Genomic DNA, 24,030 nt, shown 5'->3' on the forward strand with positions numbered 1-24,030 from the left:
ACATAGTGGTGTATTAGAGGTAAAAAATTATATAAATACTGTTTGGTTTCTCACACAAACCGATCGTTTCGTGTCTTAGGACATCAATGTGTCGTCACGAGCCGCAGGGTTTAATTTGGATTTGTCTATGCATGTTTTTTTGACTCTTATAAATTGTGTTACCATTCACTCGCATTATTTGACTGACAGACGGCAACGGTTAAAAATCATCATTTGTGTTCTACTGAAGAAACAAAGTCACCTACATCTTGGATGCACTGGGGGTAAGCAGATAAACATCAAATTTTCATTTTTGGGTGAACTATCCCTTTAATATGATTGAGTTGAGTTGCAGCAGATTTCTAATTCCTAGCATGCTTTGCGTCAGACTATGAGTAAATGTTGAAATTAAGTGTTATTTTGTGTGTTTTTGATTAGACATGATTAACATAGGGAGACATAAGTTAGTGTTTAATGTTGTGTTATGTTGGGATATATATATATATATATATATATATATATATATATATATATATATACACACACACACACACATACATATATATATATATATATATATATATATATATATATATATATATATATATAAAATGACAGTCTTTGATAGTTATATATAGCATGTGTTATGTGCTATCTAACTTTTAACGATGAATGTGATGTTTATGTAAATGAACTGTATGTAATTAACATTATGATGAGTTGGGCGGGGCTGAGAACTGTGGGAGCGAAGGGATGCTGGTGATGTGATTGTTAATGAGATACACCTGTGCACCACACTGGCCTTGCTCCGCTTCCACAGCTCTCGGCCCTGCCCCAAATTTTAAGTTCTTCTAACCTGAAAAAAATGAGTTAGTTTACTTAAATGTAATGAGGTTATAAGCTTCCTCAAATGTTTTGAGTATTCTGAACTTCTGAATTGAGTTTTACAGTGCTCAGGACATAATTTATTTTATTTCTAATGGACAGTGTACAATAGTAAACATAAACATTACAATTTGATGCATTGTAGCAGAGTTCACCTATTACTAATTTTTATCTGCAAGTAAGATGTGCGTTTCCAAATCAACATCTTTTGTTGGTCCTAGAACAACATTCCTGGCAAACATAGTAATAAATCTAACCAATAACTACCACTCAAATCTAACTGGTTTATAGGACTATTTTTCCAAGACCAACAAGGATGTTGACTGAGGAAACAACTTGGATAATAAACAGCAGGTGAGAGAAGAATGTAGGACTGTAGTTATGACTGGGGTCTAGTAGATTATTTATATAAGTGACAGAACCAGACAAGCCCTTAAAGGCAGTCATACACTCAAATGCACGAATGCACACACTCTCTCTCATGCACACACACAAACACACACACACACTTCTGTTGCACAATCAAAACTTAGATCAATAGCAACTCATAGGTAGTCAATAAGAATGATCTTGCCCTGGTCTTCATTAGTAAAACACTCTGAATAGTAAAGACATTCCTAATCAATCTGCTATCAGCACTCAGAGACATGGGTTAAACACAGATAAACTCTCACTCCATTACTCTCTCCTTTATTCTTGTTCAGTTTATATCTATCATCATTTTCTATTTCCACACCCGCTGTAGTTTGTGGATTGTTCAATTTGAATTTGGTTCTAATTAGTCTGATGCCTCTTCTCTTCTCTTCCACTGAAAAGCTGTGTGTGAACGTGTGTATGTGATGCTGACAGTTTGACAAGGCCCTTAGCCGCACAGTGGAGTGTGTAACAGCAATCATTAGTGAACACCTAAAGCTTGGGAGCCCATTAAACCAGAGGAATAGGACAGACACACACACGCACACCTAACCACGAATTCACCTGCAAGAATAATGCATGCACTTTACATACACCACTCACATCTCTAAGCATTCAAAACTAACACACACACACACATACACAGGGAAGTCAATATCTCTGATTTCCCCTGTCAGCGCTGTGGCAGGCTGCCTTAAAGAGACATCAATCTGTGATGTCAGCACTTATCTAATGAAGCCTTTCAGATCGATGGGCACACTGCCCGCTAAACGCACTCCCACACACCCAAACACACCAGATGGATGCATTCTCTAATGAATGAACAGACGTAACCATTCCATCTCAATGCTCAATGATATCATCTTAATGATGGGGGGGGGACGAAAGAGCTGGTGTTTTATGTGTTAATTATTATAACTGTACTGATCAGCTAATGAGTGTGTGTGTGTATATGTGTGTGTGTGTTTGTGTGAAAAGTGTGTTTGTAAATAAAGCTGTGTGCTGCAGTGGCATACGCTATCTTTCCGCATCATTAGGCTCGGTGGGTTACACGCTTGTGCAAACACACACAAGCATACACACACAAGAGGGCCATTTATGTGTCCATAGGCATCTGTGCATGATGATAGGCAGCCTAACATTAAATTAATGGAGAGTGGACTGTGCAGACTTCACTTCACACACACACACACAGTGCAATGAGACACTCTCATATGACACACTCTTTGTGCTGGCGTGCGGTGATGTAACTGGCTGATTTACTAGCAGAGCCACATGCTGGTAGAAATGGTGGCATAAATGCTTACAGACATAACTAACTTAGACAAGCACACATGCACACATTTATCTACATGTAAATGATCTAAATGGGGATATAAAATAGAAAATAAAAAATGTAACTGAATAAAAATGAAATAAAATAATAATTATAAACAAAACTAAACATTACATAATCACTTTTTCATTAAGGACATCCACAGAAGGAGTTTGTTTTTTTCTGATGCCATATTTTTAGCATATTTACAGAGGTCATATTTTCAAGATAAGATTTTCAGAATTATGGCAAGATTAGAAACACGCACTCTCATAAGCAGTTGTCAAAATGAGTTTAACATTTAGGAACTGACACAAAATTCTCCAGATCAATCATTGTGCACACAGCTGTTCTCAAACATCTCAGACTTTACACAGGACTATGATGGATGATGCACTCATACACACACTTCTGTCAAAAGTTATAAAAGCCAGAAGTCCTTGTGCAAAAATAACATTTCATAAGATGCTGCTATTGGAAAAAGTAGATCACCGAATAGCTATTATCAATGGTGGTTTCAGTAGTTAACACATTGTATATTCTTATATAATAAGCCTATCACTGTCTTATAGTCTACAGCAATCCATTGAGTAGTTTGTCAGTCATTGTTCATATATATATATGAACAATGATGTCATTAACTATGTTCATTATATATAACCGTACTGAATAAATAAAACATCACACATCTCTATTCTTCTACACAAACGAGAACTGTTCAATTTACCACGACACAAATCCTTTGAGTTCAGATTGGTCACACCAGGCCAATTACAGTCATCAAGAGGACAGCCGCTTATTGACAGTCATCGTGTCCGAACGGCGATTTCACTCACTAGTCTGCATGTCTTTACATAGAGCATTGATTAGCCTGCTGTAGCAGTTTCTGTTAATATTGCTCACCCACACAAAATCTATATGAGACCTGTGTGTGTGTGTGTGTGTGTGTGTGTGTGTGTGTACAGGTTTGGCTACTTGTGAGGGCCAAATGTCCTCAGTTATATAGTGAAATATTATGATAACCGACTAAAGTGAGGACATTTTTCTGTTCCATTCCTCACTAGTTAAAAGGGCTTATAAATCAGTCAAAACATGTTTTTATTTAAATCCAGTGTTTTGCACATTTCTGTGATTTCTGTTTAGGAGTAGGGGTTGGGCTAGTAAGAAAATAGTTAGAAAATAACATTAACCTGATATAAAATCAAAGGAAGTCTATGCAATGTCCTCACTAATATAGTCTGTGTATGGAGAAAAGAGACAACCTCGGCAGAGTGAGACACACTGTTCCTATTATTAATGAAAATCTCTCAAATAAAAATAGATAAAATATGCATGTTTTATGCCCATAAAAATCACCTAAAAGGCTAAATGTTATGTCAAAATAGAAAATAACCATAAAAACATTGTTGTGGTTAATTCAGGGTTCAATGTGTATAGCTCATTTTGGATTTGAAAAGAAAAACAAGGCACATCGGGGGAAGGTCTATTGTTGTCCAGACCAAATCCCTTATTTTGCTGAGATATTGGAAAAGACCCAGAATACCACCACTTGATATCTCAGACAGAGAGAGTGAAAGAGGAAGACAGACCCCCCCTGATGAGAGAGAGCGTGTCATCTGATGAAATTTCTCTCAGCAGGATATCAGGGGTCAGAGGAGTGCGTAACATCTCACAAACATAGAGATTGGTTCTAATACCACACATAAAGCAACACACACACACCGATAACAGAAAGCTCACCGGTTCTGTGTGTGGAGAGGAAGGTCTAAAGGCAATCTATACAGTATTTGGCAACATGTGTTGTGAAAAACGACTATTTGACCTCTTTCTGAACTACAGGTTTCTATACTCACTGAAAGAAGAACTGACAACAGGAACAAGTGCGGCTTTTAGAAGATCAAAACAGAGTGTGACTAAAACAATCACGCAAGACTGGACCCACACAGGATCTGCACCTGCACAACACAGAATTAGGATGCGATCTGGGCTAAATGTCAAGTGTCAAATCATAAGTTTGAATAGTTACGCGATATACAGGTGCATCAATAAATTAGAATGTCGTGGAAAAGTTCATTTATTTCCGTAATTCAACTCAAATTGTGGACCTTGTGTATTAAATAAATTCAGTGCACACAGACTGAAGTACTTTAAGTCTTTGGTTCTTTTAATTGTGATGATTTTGGCTCACATTTAACAAAAAAAAAACAACAATTCTCAATAAATTAGAATACTTCATAAGATCGATAAAAAAAAGGATATTTTAAACAGAAATGTCAGGCTTCTGAAAAGTATGTTAATTTCTATGCACTCAATACTTGGTTGGGCCTCCTTTTGCTTTAATTACTGCCTCAATTCAGCATGGCATGGAGGCGATCAGCCTGTGGCACTGCTCAGGTGTAATGGAAGTCCATGTTGCTTTGATAGCAGCCTTCAGGTCATCTGCATTGTTGGGTCTGGTGTCTTTCATCTTCCTCTTGACAATACCCCATAAATTCTCTATGGAGTTCAGATCAGGTGAGTTTGCTGGCCAATCAAGCACAGTAACACCATGGTCACTAAACCAGCTTTTGGTACCTTTGGCAGTGTGGGCAGGTGCCAAGTCCTGCTGGAAAATGAAATCAGCATCTCCATAAAGCTTGTCAGCAGAAGGAAGCAGGAAGTGCTCTAAAATATCCTGGTAGATGGCTGTGTTGACTGTGGACTTCAGAAAACACAGTGGACCAACACCAGCAGATGACATGGCAGCCCAAATCATCACTGACTGTGGAAACTTCACACTGGACTTCAAGCAACATGGTTTCTGTGCCTCTCCACTCTTCCTCTAGACTCTGGGACCTTGATTTCCAAATGAAATGCAAAATTTACTTTCATCTGAAAAGAGGACTTTGGACCACTGAGCAACAGTCCAGTTCTTTTTCTCCTTAGCCCAGGTAAGACGCTTCTGACGTTGTCTTTGGTTCAGAAGTGGCTTGGTATGTGGAATGTGACCGTTGTAGCCCATTTCCTGAAGACATCTGTGTGCGGTGGCTCTTGATGCACTCCAGCTTCAGTCCACTCCTTTTGAAGCTCTCCTAAGTTCTTAAATCAGCTTTGCCTGACAATCTTCTCAAACCTGCGGTCATTCCTTTCACTTGTACACCTTTTCCTACCACACTTTTTCCTTCCAGTCAGCTTTCCATGAATATGCTTTGGCACAGCACTCTGCGAAAAGCCCGCTCTTTCAGCAATGACCCTCTGTGGCTTACCCTCATTGTAGAGGGTCTTGATGATCGTCTTCTGGACAACTGTCAACAAACTGACAACTGGACAAAAGTCAGCAGACTTCCCCATGACTGCTGTAGGGATTACTGACCTAAACCCAGTATTTATACCCTGAGAATGGTAATTTAATAGAACTTGAAATTAAATATTCTAATAATCTGAGATACTGTTGTTTTATTTTATTTTGATGAGCAGCAAGCTTTCATCAAGTGTTCATCAAAATGAAAACAAAAAAAGTCTGGAAATATTTTACTTTATGTCTAATAAATCTAGAATAAATGTAAGTTTTACTTTTTGAATTAAATTACAGAAAAAAAAAAAACCAAAAAAAAAAAAAACTTTTTCATGATTTATTTATTACTTTATTGAGATGCACCTGTATGTATATATATATATATATATATATATATATATATATATATATATATATATATATATATATATATATATATACACACACACACACACTCCGGCTGAACTCAATTTTTTTTTTTTTTCGCTCAAATAAATTGGTGTAACAAATTTTTGGCTTTGCCATTATGGGATGTGTAGTGTATTGATGTGAAAATAAGCATAAGGTTGCAACATAAAATACAGCAACATATATATATATAGTCACTGATTTGAGACACTGTGGGTCATTTTAGGTCTTTATAATGAGGGAATATTAATTTAAATGCTACTGTTTATTACTGTTTTTGATTATTTTATTGTTAATTAAGTAGGGTGCGTTCAAGATTTTTTGTTATTTTATTTTGTGTACATTTATCTACAATATTCAAGTTCAATCCCACCCTGCCACCCTAATTGAGATGCCCATTAATCAAAAAACACCACTTTGCCAGAAAAATATGGCTTTTTGACTAACAAAATATAGCCAACTATATTTAAGTTTATTTAAAAAAAAAAAAATATTCAATGAGCCAAAAATATAACTATTAAAATGTGATTTAAACATATAATTTCAAATGTATCAAATCAAAAAAAAAAAAAAAAAAAAAAAAAAAAATCAAATCAAATGTATTTTGTTTGCTTACATGTATCTGGCTAGTCACACATAAAAAAGAGAGGGAAGTAAGAGGAAAAAGACAGTCTATAGACAGAGAGACAGAGTAGAAAGAAGGAAAAAGACAGTCTACATTCACCTTAAAGCATCCAAGAGTGAAACCTATCAACATTCATCCCCTTCTGTGTGCCATTTCTTTATATAATAACAGGTAATGACTCAGGCAGTTGTGTGGGCAGCCTCTGGTGCAGAGAAGACCCACGGGGGCCGCTGGTGTGGAGCTGAGCGGTCCTGTGAAATAAGTACAGGCAGGCAGGAGGCAGTCTATTGGCCCAGAGTGATGGCTCGCTTGTTGCTTATCGAAGCCCAATAAATCTACACACGGCGAGTGAGATATGAGAACGCTGATCTCATCTACCCCGAACGGTTCCCTTACTCTCACACACATACATATTTCTCAGATTTACCCAGGGACGGAGAAGTTATTTAGCTGAATAAAACAAAAACAAGAGAGAGAGAGAGAAATAAGCAGTCGGTTGTGAAGTAAAAAAAGAAAAAGAAAAAAAAGAAGTATATATTGAAGGGGAGGAGAGATAGACTGATAATACATATATATGGGGAGTAAACAGAGACGCTCAGAGACTCTCTGCAACAAAGAAGCTTTAGAGAAAGATGACGCAATAAACTACCAAATAAAATCCTCTCTCTCTCTGAAAACACTTCAGAGGTGAAGGCAATCACATTTACCTGCTAAATTGTAGGGGATTCAGCACTTTCTATGATTGTTGGGGGGGGGGGGGGGGGATCACCTCACCCAAAACACACACAAGACGGTCTTCGGGCTGAAAATAAGGTGTGTTTTCAGACACATAAGGCGACGGCCCAGCTAACAGCTGGTCATGGAGGCAAAGTTAGCATTAAGAGGCTAGCAATATGACCAAGGTACCCATCAACAGGATTTTGATATCATCTTGAGCACAGGCAAGGGATATGGCTGTGTGTTCAATAAGTCCCAGGGCTTACTCGGTGCACTGGGGTTTTCAGGTGTTAGCCATATGCTAAAAGCTAATATGAGATCTAATCAAGGGAGTTCAGACCCGAGCGTGAGCGTCAATCCCAGCCTAATGCCACCTTATTGCTGTGAGCCTGTTCTGTTTGCCCTGAGTTTGATCCTGAGCTTCGCTCACACCAGTTCGCTCTCACCGCCGGCCTAGCTGCAGCGCACAGGGACCAGGGACGGGATGAGCGGCGTGACCCCTCCGGGTCTGCTCGTGGTGATGAATAGGCTCGCTGGCTAACACAGGCAGATTACCCCCTTAACAGGGTCTGTTAGAGTCGAGTGATGGAGGGATGAAAGGAGGAGTGATAAATGACAGATTTATCTTTCTCTTCCAGCAGAGACGCCACCGCAGCAGGAGCAATAAAGCGACCGGAGAGAGAGATGACGGAGACAATTATGTCAAGCCCAGCTGTCAATCACGGCGATGAGAGAAATAGCATGTGTGTGTGCGTTGACGTGCGGCCCTGGCAGGGGGCTCGTAGCGGGGCGACAGGCGGGCATAATACTCTCATCACTCTTCCTCTGGTTGTCATGGCGTCAGAAGTGGCCCTGGGCGCCGCGGCGACCGCCGCTTGAGCCTCCAATCTCACAGAAATATTCCTAAACTGCAATTTTTCATATTTCCCTGTATGCATAAAGAGATGAAAGATTACCCCATCGTTTGTATTGTCTCTCTGAGGTGATGCTCTGATATTAGTTTATCCACTGCACCTAGGATTGCTTCCCTAAGCAAGACAGATCGGCACAGGGAAGGAGGGCAATATTCAGCCAAACATATTCAGCTCATCTTTTATACGCTGCATTTTTTGAACAGACACAGGTATGAACTGGGTGTCTAAACAAGACTGCTTCGAAAGCTAAATGAAAGAGTGAGACTGAAAGAAAAAGAGAAGGTGAGAGAGAGAGAGAGAGCGGGAAAAATATTTTTTTCTTTTCTTTTTTTTTGGAGAATTCTAATTGCGAGGGAATTTGCGGCACTGTGAATTTTTTTTTTTTTTTTTTTTTTTGTGATTCTCCCAACATTCTCTCGCATACGGTAGGTAACCAATCTTCATATTAATTCCTGCTGTAGTTATTAAACTCTTATGAAAATGGAAATTAAAGCAAAACTGATTTCGAGAATCAATTTGAAGGGGGGAAAACAAATACATTTCCAAATAAAAGGCTCCAGTGATTTGTGCGATGTTTGCGCTGTGTGCCAATGCCGGCTCTTCTTTGCTGGAAGAGGAGGATGAGGAGGACAGAGGATCAGGAAAGAAAGGAAAACGAGTGAGTTTTGGGTCAAAGAACGTGTTGCAATTCTTCTCCACCCAGCCAAGTGTAAAACTCATTAAACAATGCATAATGCCTTTAATCAAATCAATGGCGAAAGCAACTCCAAACTGATGGCTCCTATCAAAACTTACACAAAGCATAGAGAATTTCTCATTTATTTATAAAACATCAACTAAGATGGAGGAATTATCTCTAAAATGAGCTTAATTATGCTTTGGCGTTCGGATCGATATCACAGTGGAAAAAGAAAACAAAAGCACAAAGGTGAAAAAGACAAACAGAAAAGGTGATGGAGTTGAAGGGATAGCAGAGTTCTCTCAAGGCTGAGAGGAGTTCATGCAGGATTTGCTGTAACTAATTATTAATGGGACTGAACAGATGATGTGGTAATAGGTATAGAGCTAAACGCATTTTGTGGCCACTCATCCTTATCTTCCAAATTAGAAACCAGCCGCCACAAAACAACTGAACTGAAGATTTCCAAATAAAAACGATAATCACATCACTACAGTTTGACATTTTTCCATTCATTCAACAACTCAATCCTATATATACAGTATACATATATAAATCCTATATATATTCTTACTTCTGATTTAAAAAATGTACATATATATATATATATATATATATATATATATATATATATATATATATATTTGCCATTGAGATGACTTAGAAAAAGTGTCCCAATCACCCTGAATTCATATATATATATATATATATATATATATATATATATATATATATACATTGTCTGATAATTTTTTTTACAAAGTATATATATATATATATATATATATATATATATATATATATATATATATATATATATATATATATATATATATATATATATATATATATATATATATATATATATATATATAAATTGTACAAAGTATTAGACTAAAACTTGAAAGTTGTAAAATCAAATTTGTGAAATGTGTTAAACATCCGGTTAAACATTTCACGAGTTCACACTTACTAATAATCAGATAGAAAATAGTATGCGTAGTAGTATGCGTATTTGGCGTGCTGTCCGAGGAGAGGGCTCCGAGCTCGGTATCTTGGCCCGAACCCAGATTACTCCCCCCATTCTGGTTAGTATTCCAGAAAGTAACCAGTGCAGGTGTGAGGAGACGGGGTGGTGGAGGGATGCTGTCAAACTGTCGAGGAATATGGGTGAGTCGACCGTGTCTTATATATATGCTTTCACTCGTGCTGATTGGGTAGATATGTTGATTACTGATTGCTGACAGCTGGCCGAGATGACGTGATGATTAGTCAGATTATTTGAACATTGCTCCTCCCGAATTTTGTTAATAAAACATCATTTAATTATCTTAATTTAAACAGCACTAAAACATATATTTTGATCAAATCAATAAACACTTATAAAATTATAATAATAACTTTTCTGTGGACACCTAGCACACCATTCTTATAGAATCAGTAACCAGTTCACAGCAGTGACAGAGGAAAGTTATTCCAGCCAATCAAATACAACTAATTTAACAATCTTTTTCACGGTATAGACAGAACTGCCACACACATTACCTCTTCATCTCTTTGTGGTGTGGTATAGCGTGAGGTGTTGACAGACTGTTGTGCTGCTGGGGGTTGTTTTGGTAATTACTAGTGCCTAGCTGCAGATGCTAAGGAGCGCAGGACCCTCGCATCCATCCCAGCGTTACGGCAGCGATAACCCCGCATCTGTGTCTCATATCACCCCTCTCTTTGTTAACAGGCCAGGCCTTCATTTTTTACCGCTGACAGCGATGCTATTCCTGTCATTTAGCCACATCTGCTTAGGAAAAGAAAAGGAGAGGGAGGAGGAGGAAGAGGTGGAGAGAGTGTGTGCATATGTGTGTGTAAGAGAGCGGTAAGCGCTTTAATTAATTGTGGAGAGATTACATGGTTCTCCAAGCGTGGAGTTTGTCATCAGAAGCCATTACACAGATCCATTAGCCGTTTCTCCACAGTGTCAAGACTCATTTGGAGGGGAGCGGTAAGTTTGAAGACAGACAGAAGAGTGAAGCTTCTGATGAGGGACGCTGGGTTGGGGAAAAAAAGACACCTACAATTAGCCAGAGAGTGATCTGTAAACAAATATGTCCTCCCTACGCAGGCGACACTTTATCAACTGTCACTCAAAACAGACAGGCAATGACTCGTCCACCTAAAGCCTCAGGCTGGGATCTTAATGGGGGTTTTGTCAGTGGATCCGCCTGACAAACGATGCGCTGTTTTCTTTATCACACAGCGATGAGCCGAACCCAGAACACCATCATTTTGAGTGATGTGGATGAAAGGAGATAAGACGAGCTTCCCCCCGGGTCAGGACCTTAACTCTGTAGCTATACATATTCACCTCAGGACATGAACTTCTCAAATAACCATACCTGACGTACCTAACCAAAACCTGACGACCAGTCACTGTAGAAGAGACTCATCTGTGCAGTTGAAACTTGTTGTGCTTTAGAGGCTCTCAAACTTTTCAGGCCAAAACAACCTTTGATCAGATCAGAATAACCAAGCACCACTCAGGGCTCAACAGTGAGGCTATTTTATTCTGCTAGCCTGGTTGGGGCAGTAGTTTTGTTCTTGCTCTGCAAACATTTTTGCACAATTCTTTTTTTTTTTTTTATATTTATATACATTTTTTTTTTTTTTTTACTTTTTATATAATTTCACATTTGTCATTTTAAATGGTTTATTTATTTATTTATTTATTTTTATTCATTACATTATATTTTTATCAACTGAAAATTACAACCTACACAACTGTTCAAAAGTTTAGGATCAGTAAATTGGTTTGATTTATTTTGAAAGAAATCAATACTTCTATTCCACAAGGATGCATATATGATCAAAAGTGAATGTAAAGACTATAATGTTATAAAGGTAACACTTTACAATAACTCTTTTTTGTTAACATTAGTTAATGTATTAACTAAAATGAACTAACCATGAGCAATACATTTGTTACTGTATTTGTTAATCTTTGTTAATGTTAAAAGTAAACTACAGTTGTTCATTGTTTGTTCATGTTAGTTCACAGTGCATTAACTAATGTTAACAAATACAACTATTGATTTTAATAATGAATTAGTAAATGTTGAATTTAACATTAAGAAAGATTAATAAACACTGTAGAAGTGCAGTTCATTATTAGTTCATTAACTAATGTAGTTAACTATTGTTAACTAATGAACTGTATTGTTAAGTGTTACCATTTTAAAAGACTATAATGTTATAAAAGACTTTATATTCATCAGAGATTCCTGAGCACTTTTTCAACGGTGTTAATAAAAAAAAATGTTTCTTGAGCCCCAAATCAGCATATTAGAATGACTTCTGAAGGATCATGTGACACTGAAGACTGGAGAATAGTAATGCTGAAAATTCAGCTTTGCCATCACAGGAGTAAATTACATTTTACAATACGTAGGTAAATATAAATATATATATATATATATATATACACACACATAAATAGAGAAAAAGTTCATAATATTACTATATTAGTATATAAGTATAATAAGTATACCATACTTATACTATGAAAATATTTCATAATATTACTGTTTTACTTTTTCTTTCTTTTTTCCAAATAAATGTAGCCTTCTATCAATAAATAGACTTCTATCAGAAACAAAATCTTACTGACCCCATACTTCTGAATGGTAGTGTAATTTTACAGGGCCTGCAGTTACAACATTTGACAACTAGTTCATGAGTTGCCTATATGACTATTAGACTAATTGGTATTAAAGGGATAGTATACTCAATAATGAAAAATCGGTCATCATGCACTTAACTTTAATGTGGAACACACACAAAACAATTTTTTTTGAGAAAAAAAAAAAGTGTTTCTGTGCCTTTTTATCCGGACAAAAAAACATCCAAAATATATCCTCTTTAGCGTTCCACAAAAGAAATAAAGTCGTACATGTTGAGTAAATGATGACAGAATTTTCCTTTTAGGGTGAACAATCCCTTTAACTAGAAGCCCAGGATCCCTGGCCTGACCCTGCTTTGACTCATTTTAATAATATGCGGTTTTGCATGTCTAGTAAGAAGAGTCGGTGGGTCCTGAGGACAGAGGAAGTGCTTAGCACAAAGGAACACACCCACTCGATCCCTCCACACAGCATGGCCAGGAAACAGCAGAACACAGCTAATCTCCACACTCCCCCATAAGCCATGCTCTAATTGGCCACACAGAGCGCAAATGCTGGAGAGAGAAAAGGGAAACCAAAATTAACAACTGCAGAACTTTACAGTACAAGAGCAGAGAGAGAGACACACATGAGACAGACTGCATCGCACCAGTAAGGAGGCCAGCTGCAAACCAGGCCTTCCTTTCCTGTCTCTGCCACTCTGTCTCCCTCTGCGTTCCTCATAATTGGCCCTTATCCTTGCTCTGAGCACATGAATGTGCAACCGCGGATTCCTCCACCCGCCACAATTAAAACAAGCAGAAAAAGGTGGCACAAACAAACACCACACACACAAACCCATTTTTGGGACCTTATATCCAAGAAACCCACAAAACTAGATGACATCCCGAGCAACATGCAGATGGATAGACACATTGGGGGGAAAAAGAGATCATACAGTACATCTGTTGTTAGTTTGTAACCTTTCCAAAGATAAAAATGAAAATATTGTTAATGAGCTCTCATGATCACATGATATTTTACCAGACATTTAACAAGAAGCTGCGTTGGATTTACAGACCACTGGAATATGCCTGTTTGGAGAAAGAATAAAGAAAATGTTTGTTTTTTTTGTTTTTTACTGCAGCCCTTCACTTTGTGCATGTTGTTTGTTTATCACTATTTATTGTCTCAAACTAATTTTGGCACGTTTGTTTTTCCAGAGAAACATAAGTTTCCTCTGTCCTGGTTTCTACACACTCCGTCCTACTTTTCATTCCATTTTTAATTCCAAGATTCCAAATGAACATTTTTTTTTAACTTCATTTAACTTAACTTTTAATTCATTTAACTTAAATGACAATCGCAATGAGAATGCAAACGCATGGAATAACCCATACTGACACATTATATACAATATTTGAATGTAAATGTGAATGAGATTTAAATTTCGAATGACCCTGCAATTTTTTTTCTTTTTTTTTATTGTATGGAAAAGAGCAGCCTGGATATTCTTAAAAACATGACACAATGGTGAGTAAATTATTCGAATTACAGGGTCATTTTTGGGTGAACTATTCCTTTAACCAGATTTGGCAGAACAATGGCCAGTATGTTAAACAAACAACATGTCTCCTCTCTTTTAATTTCGCCTCTTTTATCTGTAATTCTCTTCTTCTCAAAGAGGTGGAAAGTTGGGTTTGTTGACATCTCACTAAACTCTGGTACAGAGTGAACCTGTAATTATACCCCATGTATCTCCACCTTAAACATTGTTTAACAGCAAAAATATGTCAATATGTCACAAATGCCAAAATGAAGTAGCTATTCACTGCAGTGCTGTAAATTACCCAGAGGAATGTAGGGCAGGGTTGCAAAGAAAGAGAAAACAAGATTGTATAATTGTCATGATGACCCTCTTAGCCTGAGGCCTGCGCTTGTGCTCAATCCCAGTAAATCACGTGGGGGATCTGTAATGGCAGCATTCTTCACCTGAGAACATTCTCAACAAAAGGGCCAAACCCAAATTAGGCCTAACATCTTACCCGCATTCAAAGACATCTGTTAAAATATCACACAACCATTAATTCATTTGCCCATTCCATTCAGATCTTCATACTGTACACTGGTTCATTCTTTGATTCATTCTTCCTCTCTAAAGTCTATATCACATTGATTTTATTGCTGGAAGTCGCTAGTAGGTGTTCCTGCTACTAGACGCCCTAATTTTACTTGTGGGCTGTGTAGTTGGCCATAGCTGTAGAAAATCTGATTGTTAAAATGTAAAAGGTGCCCTAGAATCAAAACTTGAATTTACCTTGGCATAGTTGAATAAAAAGAGTTCAGTACATGGACATACATTGAGTTTCAAACTCCATTGCTTCCTCCTTCTTATGTAAATCTCATTTGTTTAAAAGACCTCCGTAAAACAGGCGAATCTCAACATAACACAGACTGTTACGTAACAGTCGGGATCATTAATATGTACGCCCCCAATATTTGCATATGCCAGCTCATGTTCAAGGCATTACACAAGGGCAAAACGTCTGGAGCTGCACAGGTGAATCATCAGACTAGGTAAGCAAGCAAGAACAATAGCGAAAAATGGCGGATGGAGCAATAATAACTGACATGATCCATGATATCATGATATTTTTAGTGATATTTGTAAATTGTCTTTCTAAATGTTTCATTAGCATGATGCTAATGTACTGTTAAATGTGGTTAAAGTTACCATCGTTTCTTACTGTATTCACGGAGACAAGAGAGCCGTCGCTATTTTCATTTTTAAACACTTGCAGTCTGTATAATGCATAAACACAACTTCATTCTTTATAAATCTCTCCAACAGTGTGTAATGTTAGCTTTAGCCACGGAGCGCTATCAAACTCATTCAGAATCAAATGTAAACATCCAAATAAATACTATACTCACATGATCTGAAGCATGCATGCAGCATGCATGACGAACATCTTGTAAATATTATATTAGCTGTGTGAACTTTGTTTATGCACTGTATTACAGTCAAGAGCTTGGGGGGCAGGAAGCGCAAGATTTAAAGGGGCCGCAGCCTGAATCGGCGCATAGTTAATGATGCCCTAAAATAGGCAGTTAAAAAAATTAATAAAAAAAAAAATCTATGGGGTATTTTGAGCTGACACTTCACAGACACATTCAGGGGACACCTTAGACTTATATTACATCTTGTGAAAGAACGTTCTAGGGCACCTTTAAAATGACGAGCGACGAGAATACTTTTTGTGTGCAAAAAACAACTTTATTTAACAATTTCGTCTTTTCCATGTCAGTCTCCTACGCTGTTCACATAGTAAACACAGTGGAGCACTTCCGGGTTCAAGGTCAAAACGGCGGCTCGTTATTGGCCAGCTCTCCTGCGTCAGCATCAAGTGCAAACATCGTGGTGCTCACGTGAACAGTGTCGACCAATACTGAGCCGGCGTTCTGACGTTGAACCCGGAAGCACTGCACTGTGTTTACTATGTGAAGATAATAGGAGAATGATGTCTTTACTACCTTTTTTTGGGCTTTGAATGTGGTAATAACATTGCAGACCAGAAAGCTCACGGATTTCATCAAAAATATCTTAATTTGTGTTCTGAAGATGAACAAAGGTCTTACGGGTTTGGAATGACATGAGGGCGAGTAATTAATGACAGAAATTTCATTTTTGGGTGAACTAACCCTTCAAGGTAGAGTGTGAATATTGATTTATGATAAATGCTTTCTATTACAGTGTGAAAACAGATGGAGTCACAGACATTTTAACTGCTGGGTGACAAAGCAGCATCCAAATGCCAGCATGTTGTGAAAAGTAAATAAACGAGAGTGAAAGACAGTAGGAGAAAGAGAGAGAGAGAGAGAGGACAGACAGCAAAGCAGAAAAAGAGGAAGTGAAATGAAGACAATGGCAGTTTGCTGTATGAGGGGATTAGGTGTGATGTGACAGGGGGATCAGTGTTTCACCACGAGACAGAGACAAAGACGCCGTGCCTCTGACACTTCCTTGCTTTAATCGCAGAAGGAAGAAATTACCGATAGCAAGTGTGTGTGTGAGCACATGTATAGAGGGAAAGATTTCAAAAACACAAAAATGAATCAGACTCTCAGTGTGAGAGAGAGAGAAAGAGACTATGTATCACACTATCATAAAAGGCAACTAGCTGCTTCTCACTCGCTTGAGCATCCCCAACACTTCCACCTGCAACTCCAGGAGATCAGTCTTCAAACGCAGCGCTCATCTCAGCAGCTGTCACAGCGCATAAAACCCTGTAGCTTTCAGAGTATGTGTGTAAACAGGCACTGGGGTTGCTTGCACGAAACGACGTTTGTGAATTTTGACCTGCTTTTGATGTGAACGCAGATGGCTCGGAGGCAAAGAGACTCCGACTCGCTCTCCACGGGCTACTAAATCAACTCTTTAACTCGTGAAATCTGAATACAACCTCCTACAGAACTCCAGTGAGAAAGCATTGCAGTGCTGAGTGTATTAGCGTAGCATCGTGGGACAACTAGTGCTAATCGTTTCCAGGTAATCAAATGAGCGCGTTTTCCGCAGAGAAGCTCTAGTCAGGTGCGCTTGCTTACTTGGGACAGGACTGCGAAATGGAAAACAGATAAAAGAGGATCAATGGAAGGCTGTGAATTCCTGTCAGTGCTCATATGATGAGAAAGTGCTAATTAGCTGACCAGGACCCATCCTGTTTGACCGCTAACAGGCTAATGTAGCATAATTGTGCACGAGGCCTGGCAGGGTTAACCTTGACCCGACTTCTATTCTCTCCAGCTGGAGCAAATCAATTCTACACTGCAGTTGGGGTCGCGATGTCACATCTCTCACCCCAAACAAGCGTGCACACTTACTGCACCCTAATGGAGCCGCATTTGCCCCTAATCAATAGAGTACACAAGGGAAGTGAACCAGTGCTCATCTAGACCAAAACCACAGCAAATCTTTGCATCGGATTAATGTACTAGAAAAAAAGTTTCCGTGTGATAGGAGAGGGGTTCTCAAACTTTTTGTCAGCTGAAACCCTAGATGAAATTAATATTTGATAATTATAATTTTATTTTATATTATATTACAATAGTTTATGCTCTAAACATACATTTGTACAAACATTCAAACCCTCCAGCTTTTAAAGGTGCTCTATGTAAGTTTTTGACTGTACTAAAGCATAAAATTACCATAATATGTTTGCAGATATTTATTAAACATGCTGAGTTCGCATACTTGTTTCTCTGAAAACCATTGCTACAGCCAGTTATTTTACTTTAAAATTTACGGTCCGTGTTGGAATTTCTGTTTTTGTTTTAGTCTGTGCAAGACCACACGTTGCCAATTTACCCAATAGTATTTCGCCACCCCGGGTTGCCAGTCGCCGGAAAACACATGGAAGCTGCAACAAGCTGGGTCAGAGATTGCAGATTCTACCCGACCTAAAAAGCCTCAGCATCCATCTAAAAAATCTCTATGAACAGGAGCATATTAAAACACGATATCAACGCATCATAAATCAATAAATCAACTAATTATCTTTCAGTGTGTAAGTTTCCTCGCCTTCCAATGTCAACTGAGCTCGCTCCTGTTGCGTGTCTTCGAACTGGCAACCCGCGAGAGCATTTAGTCTGAGGAGGAGGGGGCGGTGCAAACAATATTTTGAATTTGGACTGCAGTACCCATTTCAACCACTAGCTGTCATTCTTACATAAAGCACCTTTAACTTTTAGCTTTTAATGTGAACTTCTATCCACAAAATTCTGGAAATTATGCAATTACATAAAGTAAGTCGTTATTTTGTTTTTTTGGCACACAAAAATATTCTCGTCGCTTCATAACATTAAGGTTGCACCACTGTAGTCACATGAACTTATTTAAATATGTCTTTAGTACTTTTCTGGGCATTTGAAAGTGTTAATTATCTTGCTGTCAATGGAGGCCTCACTGAGCCATCGGATTTTATCAAAAATATCTTAATTTGTGTTCCGAAGATGAATGAATGTCTTATGGGTGTGAAACGATATGAGGGTGAGTAATTAATGACAGAATTTTCATTTTTGGGTGAACTAACCCTTTAATGTTCCAAATAACCTTTTTTCCACTTTAAAGGACCTTTTGTCCAATGGAAAGTTTCTTCATGGAGCGATTAATGTCAATAAAGAACCTATATTTTTAAGAGTGCACCGATCCTTTTGTGCAGTTGAAAGGTTAAAAGTTCTTCATGGAACCACAGACGAAGAAGCTACATTTTTTAGAGCTTAAGTCAACACAGCTTATTTTACACAGACAAAATAAGCTGTTTTGACTTTTGTTTGCTTGTTGTCCTCATTAAGACATTTAAGAACACTCTATCATTCCAGCCCAAATGTGTCATTTAAAAAAAAAAAAAAATCTTTACTTCAGACTGCCAGAAGGAGGAAGCAAGAGCAGGCCGTTAAAAAGACCCAGCCGATGAATCCGGTCGGTTAATTCCCCCTCACCTCCAGTGGACCCCCTCTGATGGCAATATTCCGTTTAGATTAATTCTGCTTAATACTAATTGGTCCTTGAGCCATGAGGACTCCAGGGATTGGTTCCCTTCGGTCCACTCTCGGAGGGCTGAGCCACCATTGGAGGGCTGCTGATGAGTAGAACGTTTTATCAACGCAAACACGCTGCCAAACGTCCCCCAGGGCAGGAGCACACCCAGTAATTAACTCTCACACAATCCATAATTGCCATGTTTACATTTACTCCATCTGAAACAGAGAGCCAGCGAAGACGGAGGGAGGGCGAGAAGAAAAGAAAAATCAAAGAGGAAAAGGAAAATACTCACACATTAAAAGGTGCAAAATTCATATTAAAATCTCTCTTTCTGCGAGTGTCTCTCTCCCTCTTTAATAAGCTCAGCGGGCTGGTTGGCGGCATTCTGCCCATCATTTATTTATTTTTTAGAGATAGCCCTATTAATTTCCCCCTTGCTTTCAAATGCTGCGGCACGCAGCAGTGTGGACAGATCCCGCGTCCCCAGGGTGCTCCTCGAGGAAAGACATAAATGACCCAAATAAAGAGGGCTTTTGAAGGCTGCCGAGAGGCGCCAGCACCATTAAAACTAAATGAAGTGTTTATTAGCCATGCCGACAGCACTCTCAGCTCGAACAGATCAAGAGCCGTTACAGTTAATGTGCTCCCCCTGCAATACGCACCCGTTTGTTTAGTTCTGCCAGTGGGCCTGAAAAACCAAAGCCGAGGTTTTTTTTTTCCTCTCGGCTTCTTCTTTTTAGTCTCTTCTTTATGCAGGCACACACTCCCTAGCTTTCATACGCGCACATCTGATTCATCTCATCTTTATTCCTGTGAATTCACACAAGTACACAGTCTAACACGGTGACACAGTCTGACAGCAACACAAAACCGAGAAGCCTGAACTCTGAGCGGTTCAAACGCCCGATCGTGCGCTTAACGTTAAGCGCTTTCCTTCCCCTCCTTCTCGTTTTCATTCACTCTCTCTAATTATAGTTTGCATTTCAGGGGCTTTGGACATGATGCCAGGAAACCTTTAGAAACAACTTGGAAACTGGCTGCTGCCTATTTGATGTTTTTTATTAGCTTTGGCGTTTCAATAAAAAATAAAATAAAACTGGATACAATATGACATAAATTGTCCATTTATCTTCAGTATTCTTTTCAAATAATCTTGAAGCTATTGTGTTGGTGACACACAACACGCTTTTTGCTCTTGCTTCAGTGTATCTGATACCTGTGACGTCTCCTCGGCGCTCAGAATAGAAGGCGAGAATCATTTGCGGTGCATTATTTTCTCATTAATGCGCACTTAAGATTTTTAATGCAATAGCTACTTTAATATTTTTCCTCCCTTAATAACAGTATGCGAAAGTGAGAGTAATGGTCTTCATTTGAAGGGGAATTAAAAGAGAGTGCACACGCAATGAAAGTTGTAAAAACTGTAATATGCAACTTCAAAACAGTGAGAGTGTTTTTATTCCTCAAACACACACACACGCACACAAGCATCTCTAATTATTTTTCATAACCTGCAGCATTGTGCTGTAATATTGTTCAGATCCTGTTCTAACCTGTCTATCTCTGATGGCACACAGACTATCTCCATTCGTAACCCTAATCACAATCTGTGAGACTAGTTGCCTTAAATGAAGTTTTACAGTAAATCACACTCTTTATGTGTGAAGACTGATGTTACACACAAATACTTTTGAAGTCTGAGGCTGTAATTACAGCCCAGTGCAATTATCCCAGTGCATTAACAACAGTTGTAGATAACATGTCTCAATAAGGACAGAGCAGAATTAATCAGTAGGTAGTACTATGTGCATTTCTGTGCAGTCAAGTCACTATAGTACTTACAGACACACAGTGGAGAAAATGTCTCAATTAACAAGACGTAAATAAATAATGGCAGACTTTACTGTTTCCAAGCAATACAGCAAATTGACATATTAAAACAAAATGTGTGGTAACAAGTTTCCATTTAACTGCATTTGTAGATTTACTGAGAATTTATAGACTTTTATAGAAGAAATAATAATAATAAAAAAAAAAAAACATTCCAAACAATAAAAGAGCACATGACATGGTTCTTACATAGGCATACCAGATTACAGACATACAACTCACAAATACACAACATAGTAATCATTCATCACAGTCATATATTTGAACACACATTTACAAAAACTTAAGATACATAAAGATATGTGCATACTCAACAATTTACCTTAAAGGGTTAGTTCACCCAAAAATGAAATTTCTGTCATTAAGTACTCACCCTCATGTAGTTCCACACCCGTAAGACCTTCGTTCATCTTCAGAACACAAATTAAGATATTTTTGATGAAATCCGAGGGTATCTGATCCACACATAGGCAGCAACGTCATTGCACCATTTGACGTCCCGAAAGGTAGTTAAAAACATGGTTAAAATAGTCAATGTGACTAAAGTGGTTCAACCTTAATGTTATGAAGCGATGAGAATACTTTTTGTGCACAAAAACAAAACAAAAATAACGACTTTATTCAACAATTTGAACCGTTGTCATATGTAGTGAACACAGTGCAGGCTTACTTGTTTACGTCCGAATGTCAGCTCATTATTGGCCAGATCCTGTGTCAGCGTCACATTCATGCGTCGTGCAGCTTCAGCTTCATTTTCAGCTTCGGCCAATACAGAGTTGGCGTTTGGAAGCCTGCAAGGAAGCCTGCACTGAGTTCACTACATATGACAACGGTTAAAATTGTTGAATAAAGTCGTTATTTTTGTTTCTTTTTTGCGCACAAAAAGTATTCTTGTCGCATCATAACATTAGGTTTGAACCATTATTTTAACAACACTTTTTAACTACCTTTCTGGACGTCAAAAGGTGCAATGACATTGCTGCCCATGTGTGGTTCAGATAGCTCATGGATTTCATCAAAAATATCTTAATTTGTGTTCCAAAGATGAACAAAGGCCTTACGGGTATGGAATGACATGAGGGTGAGTACTTTATGACAGAAATTTCATTTTTTGGGAGAACTAACCTTTTAACCAATGATTGTGCAACCTTAGTATTATCCATTTGTGAGCAAAATAGTTTCCATGTTTGTAAATGCTCTGCTAGTTGTTTGGACTTTACAATCTGGCATAGAGATCTCAACCCATGAACACATTTCATTATTGTAACACCTTGCTCAATTCAACTTGGAAGAACAATAACATGAAGGGGAATTTTGTATTTTGAATTTTAGTTGTATTTACTGCCTGTTCTTCACTGAAGCTATCCCCAACAGTTGGGCCCTCCATCAATGCCAGCTTGTACCTTTAGAGCTCAACAGAGTCAGCATGATTTATTCAGCTTATTAGAGTTCATTATGACTTAGACAAACACTGCAGCAGCTCACACACAAGAGCAGCCAGCAGAGAGGTGGGACCTGCAACTACCGCTACAGTGCATCAAGCTCCGGTCCAGGCTGCTCCCGCGAGTTCCACATTGTCTCTAATCTAATTCTACATACGGATCCATTTTCAGGCCCAGTCAAAAGCCCCTGTGATAAAACGCCTCCTTTTTCTGCTGCAAACTAACTCACATTAGCATATAAAACACTGGCTGGAGGTGAAGGCATATATTAATGCCTTTCTTTTTGTGTGTGTGTTGGAAAATGAGTTTACATAATTGCAGGATAATTTCGCCTTAAGTGAAGATGCGAAGCGGCGCCGGGGTAAGCCGAGAAATCCCGGAGCCGTAGCTGGTAGCCATCCTAAGTTCTGCTCTCCGGAGATAATGCAACCCAGCCAAAATGAGAACACTGATCCAACAGTGCCAAAAACAACTGTTACTATTCATGATCTTCCCAAACGTCTGTTCTACAACTTCAAACTACTAAAAACCGTTTCTCTCCGAGCGCACGAGGCTCCCTTCAGAGAGTTTGCTAGTGAAAAATCGGAACGCTACAGTACGGATTCGCACACGCAGTGTTCCCAATAAAGCCTGCCACAGTTTTATGGCGAAATTGGCCCATTTTCACACTTGCTTGTTCATTCATCAGAATGGCATGTTATTCTTTTGACTGTAAATCATGCAGACTTATGGAATAAAGGGTAATTTAGAATCACCTGCAGGCCTTTCAGCCGTTCCACTCATTACAAAAGACCTCTCTCATAAGAACTCCCCAAACACTATCTCAACTTAGATCATCAAACATGACAAATGGAGAGAGTGAGGGAAAGAGAGCGAGAGATCGACTTAAACACACCTCTCTCATCTCTTAATAACAGTCTGAGGCGGCCCGGAGGAACGCGTGCTGTGAGTCCAAATACCGCATCGGTGGAGTAAATTAGTCTACGCTAATGTCGATGCTCAGCTACATCAAACGCTCGTCAGGTTAGTCATTAACCAAGACAGCAGCTCTGGGCCTCTGCATGTCGGAGCAGGAGGCGTGATTATCCAGTCCTGATCCGACACGGCCCGTAATGATGGGAACTGAGGTAGTACATCTGTATGACAGTCACCCGAGGCTGGAAGATTTTTCACAGGTGAGATGCGCTCACTGACACCGATGCAGTAACTCACCTGCCCGTTGCACAAGCGCTCCACCCTTTATCTGTACCCTCCAGCTTTATGTGTGCACCTGTGCGTGGGTATGTGAACATATGTG

The 24,030-nt window shown here is 38.7% G+C and overlaps 1 protein-coding gene across 4 annotated transcripts in view; it reads right to left on the minus strand.

Annotated features, from left to right (window-relative positions):
* fto (FTO alpha-ketoglutarate dependent dioxygenase) overlaps window positions 1-24,030 on the minus strand; it is a 160,106-nt gene that overhangs the window by 28,992 nt on the left and 107,084 nt on the right. Inside the window, exon 9 of one of the 4 annotated variants that reach the window (XM_048184625.1) lies at window positions 21,908-22,082. The exons of the other annotated variants lie outside the window; for them this stretch is intronic. Within the exon in view, the coding sequence (XP_048040582.1) occupies window positions 21,932-22,082 (151 nt within the window). The 3' untranslated portion in view covers window positions 21,908-21,931. Of the gene's footprint in view, window positions 1-21,907; window positions 22,083-24,030 lie in introns of those variants that run through there. 4 annotated transcript variants of the gene reach the window in all.

The sequence above is a fragment of the Megalobrama amblycephala genome, linkage group LG3 (genome assembly GCF_018812025.1).
Source record: "Megalobrama amblycephala isolate DHTTF-2021 linkage group LG3, ASM1881202v1, whole genome shotgun sequence".
Lineage (NCBI taxonomy): Eukaryota > Metazoa > Chordata > Actinopteri > Cypriniformes > Xenocyprididae > Megalobrama > Megalobrama amblycephala.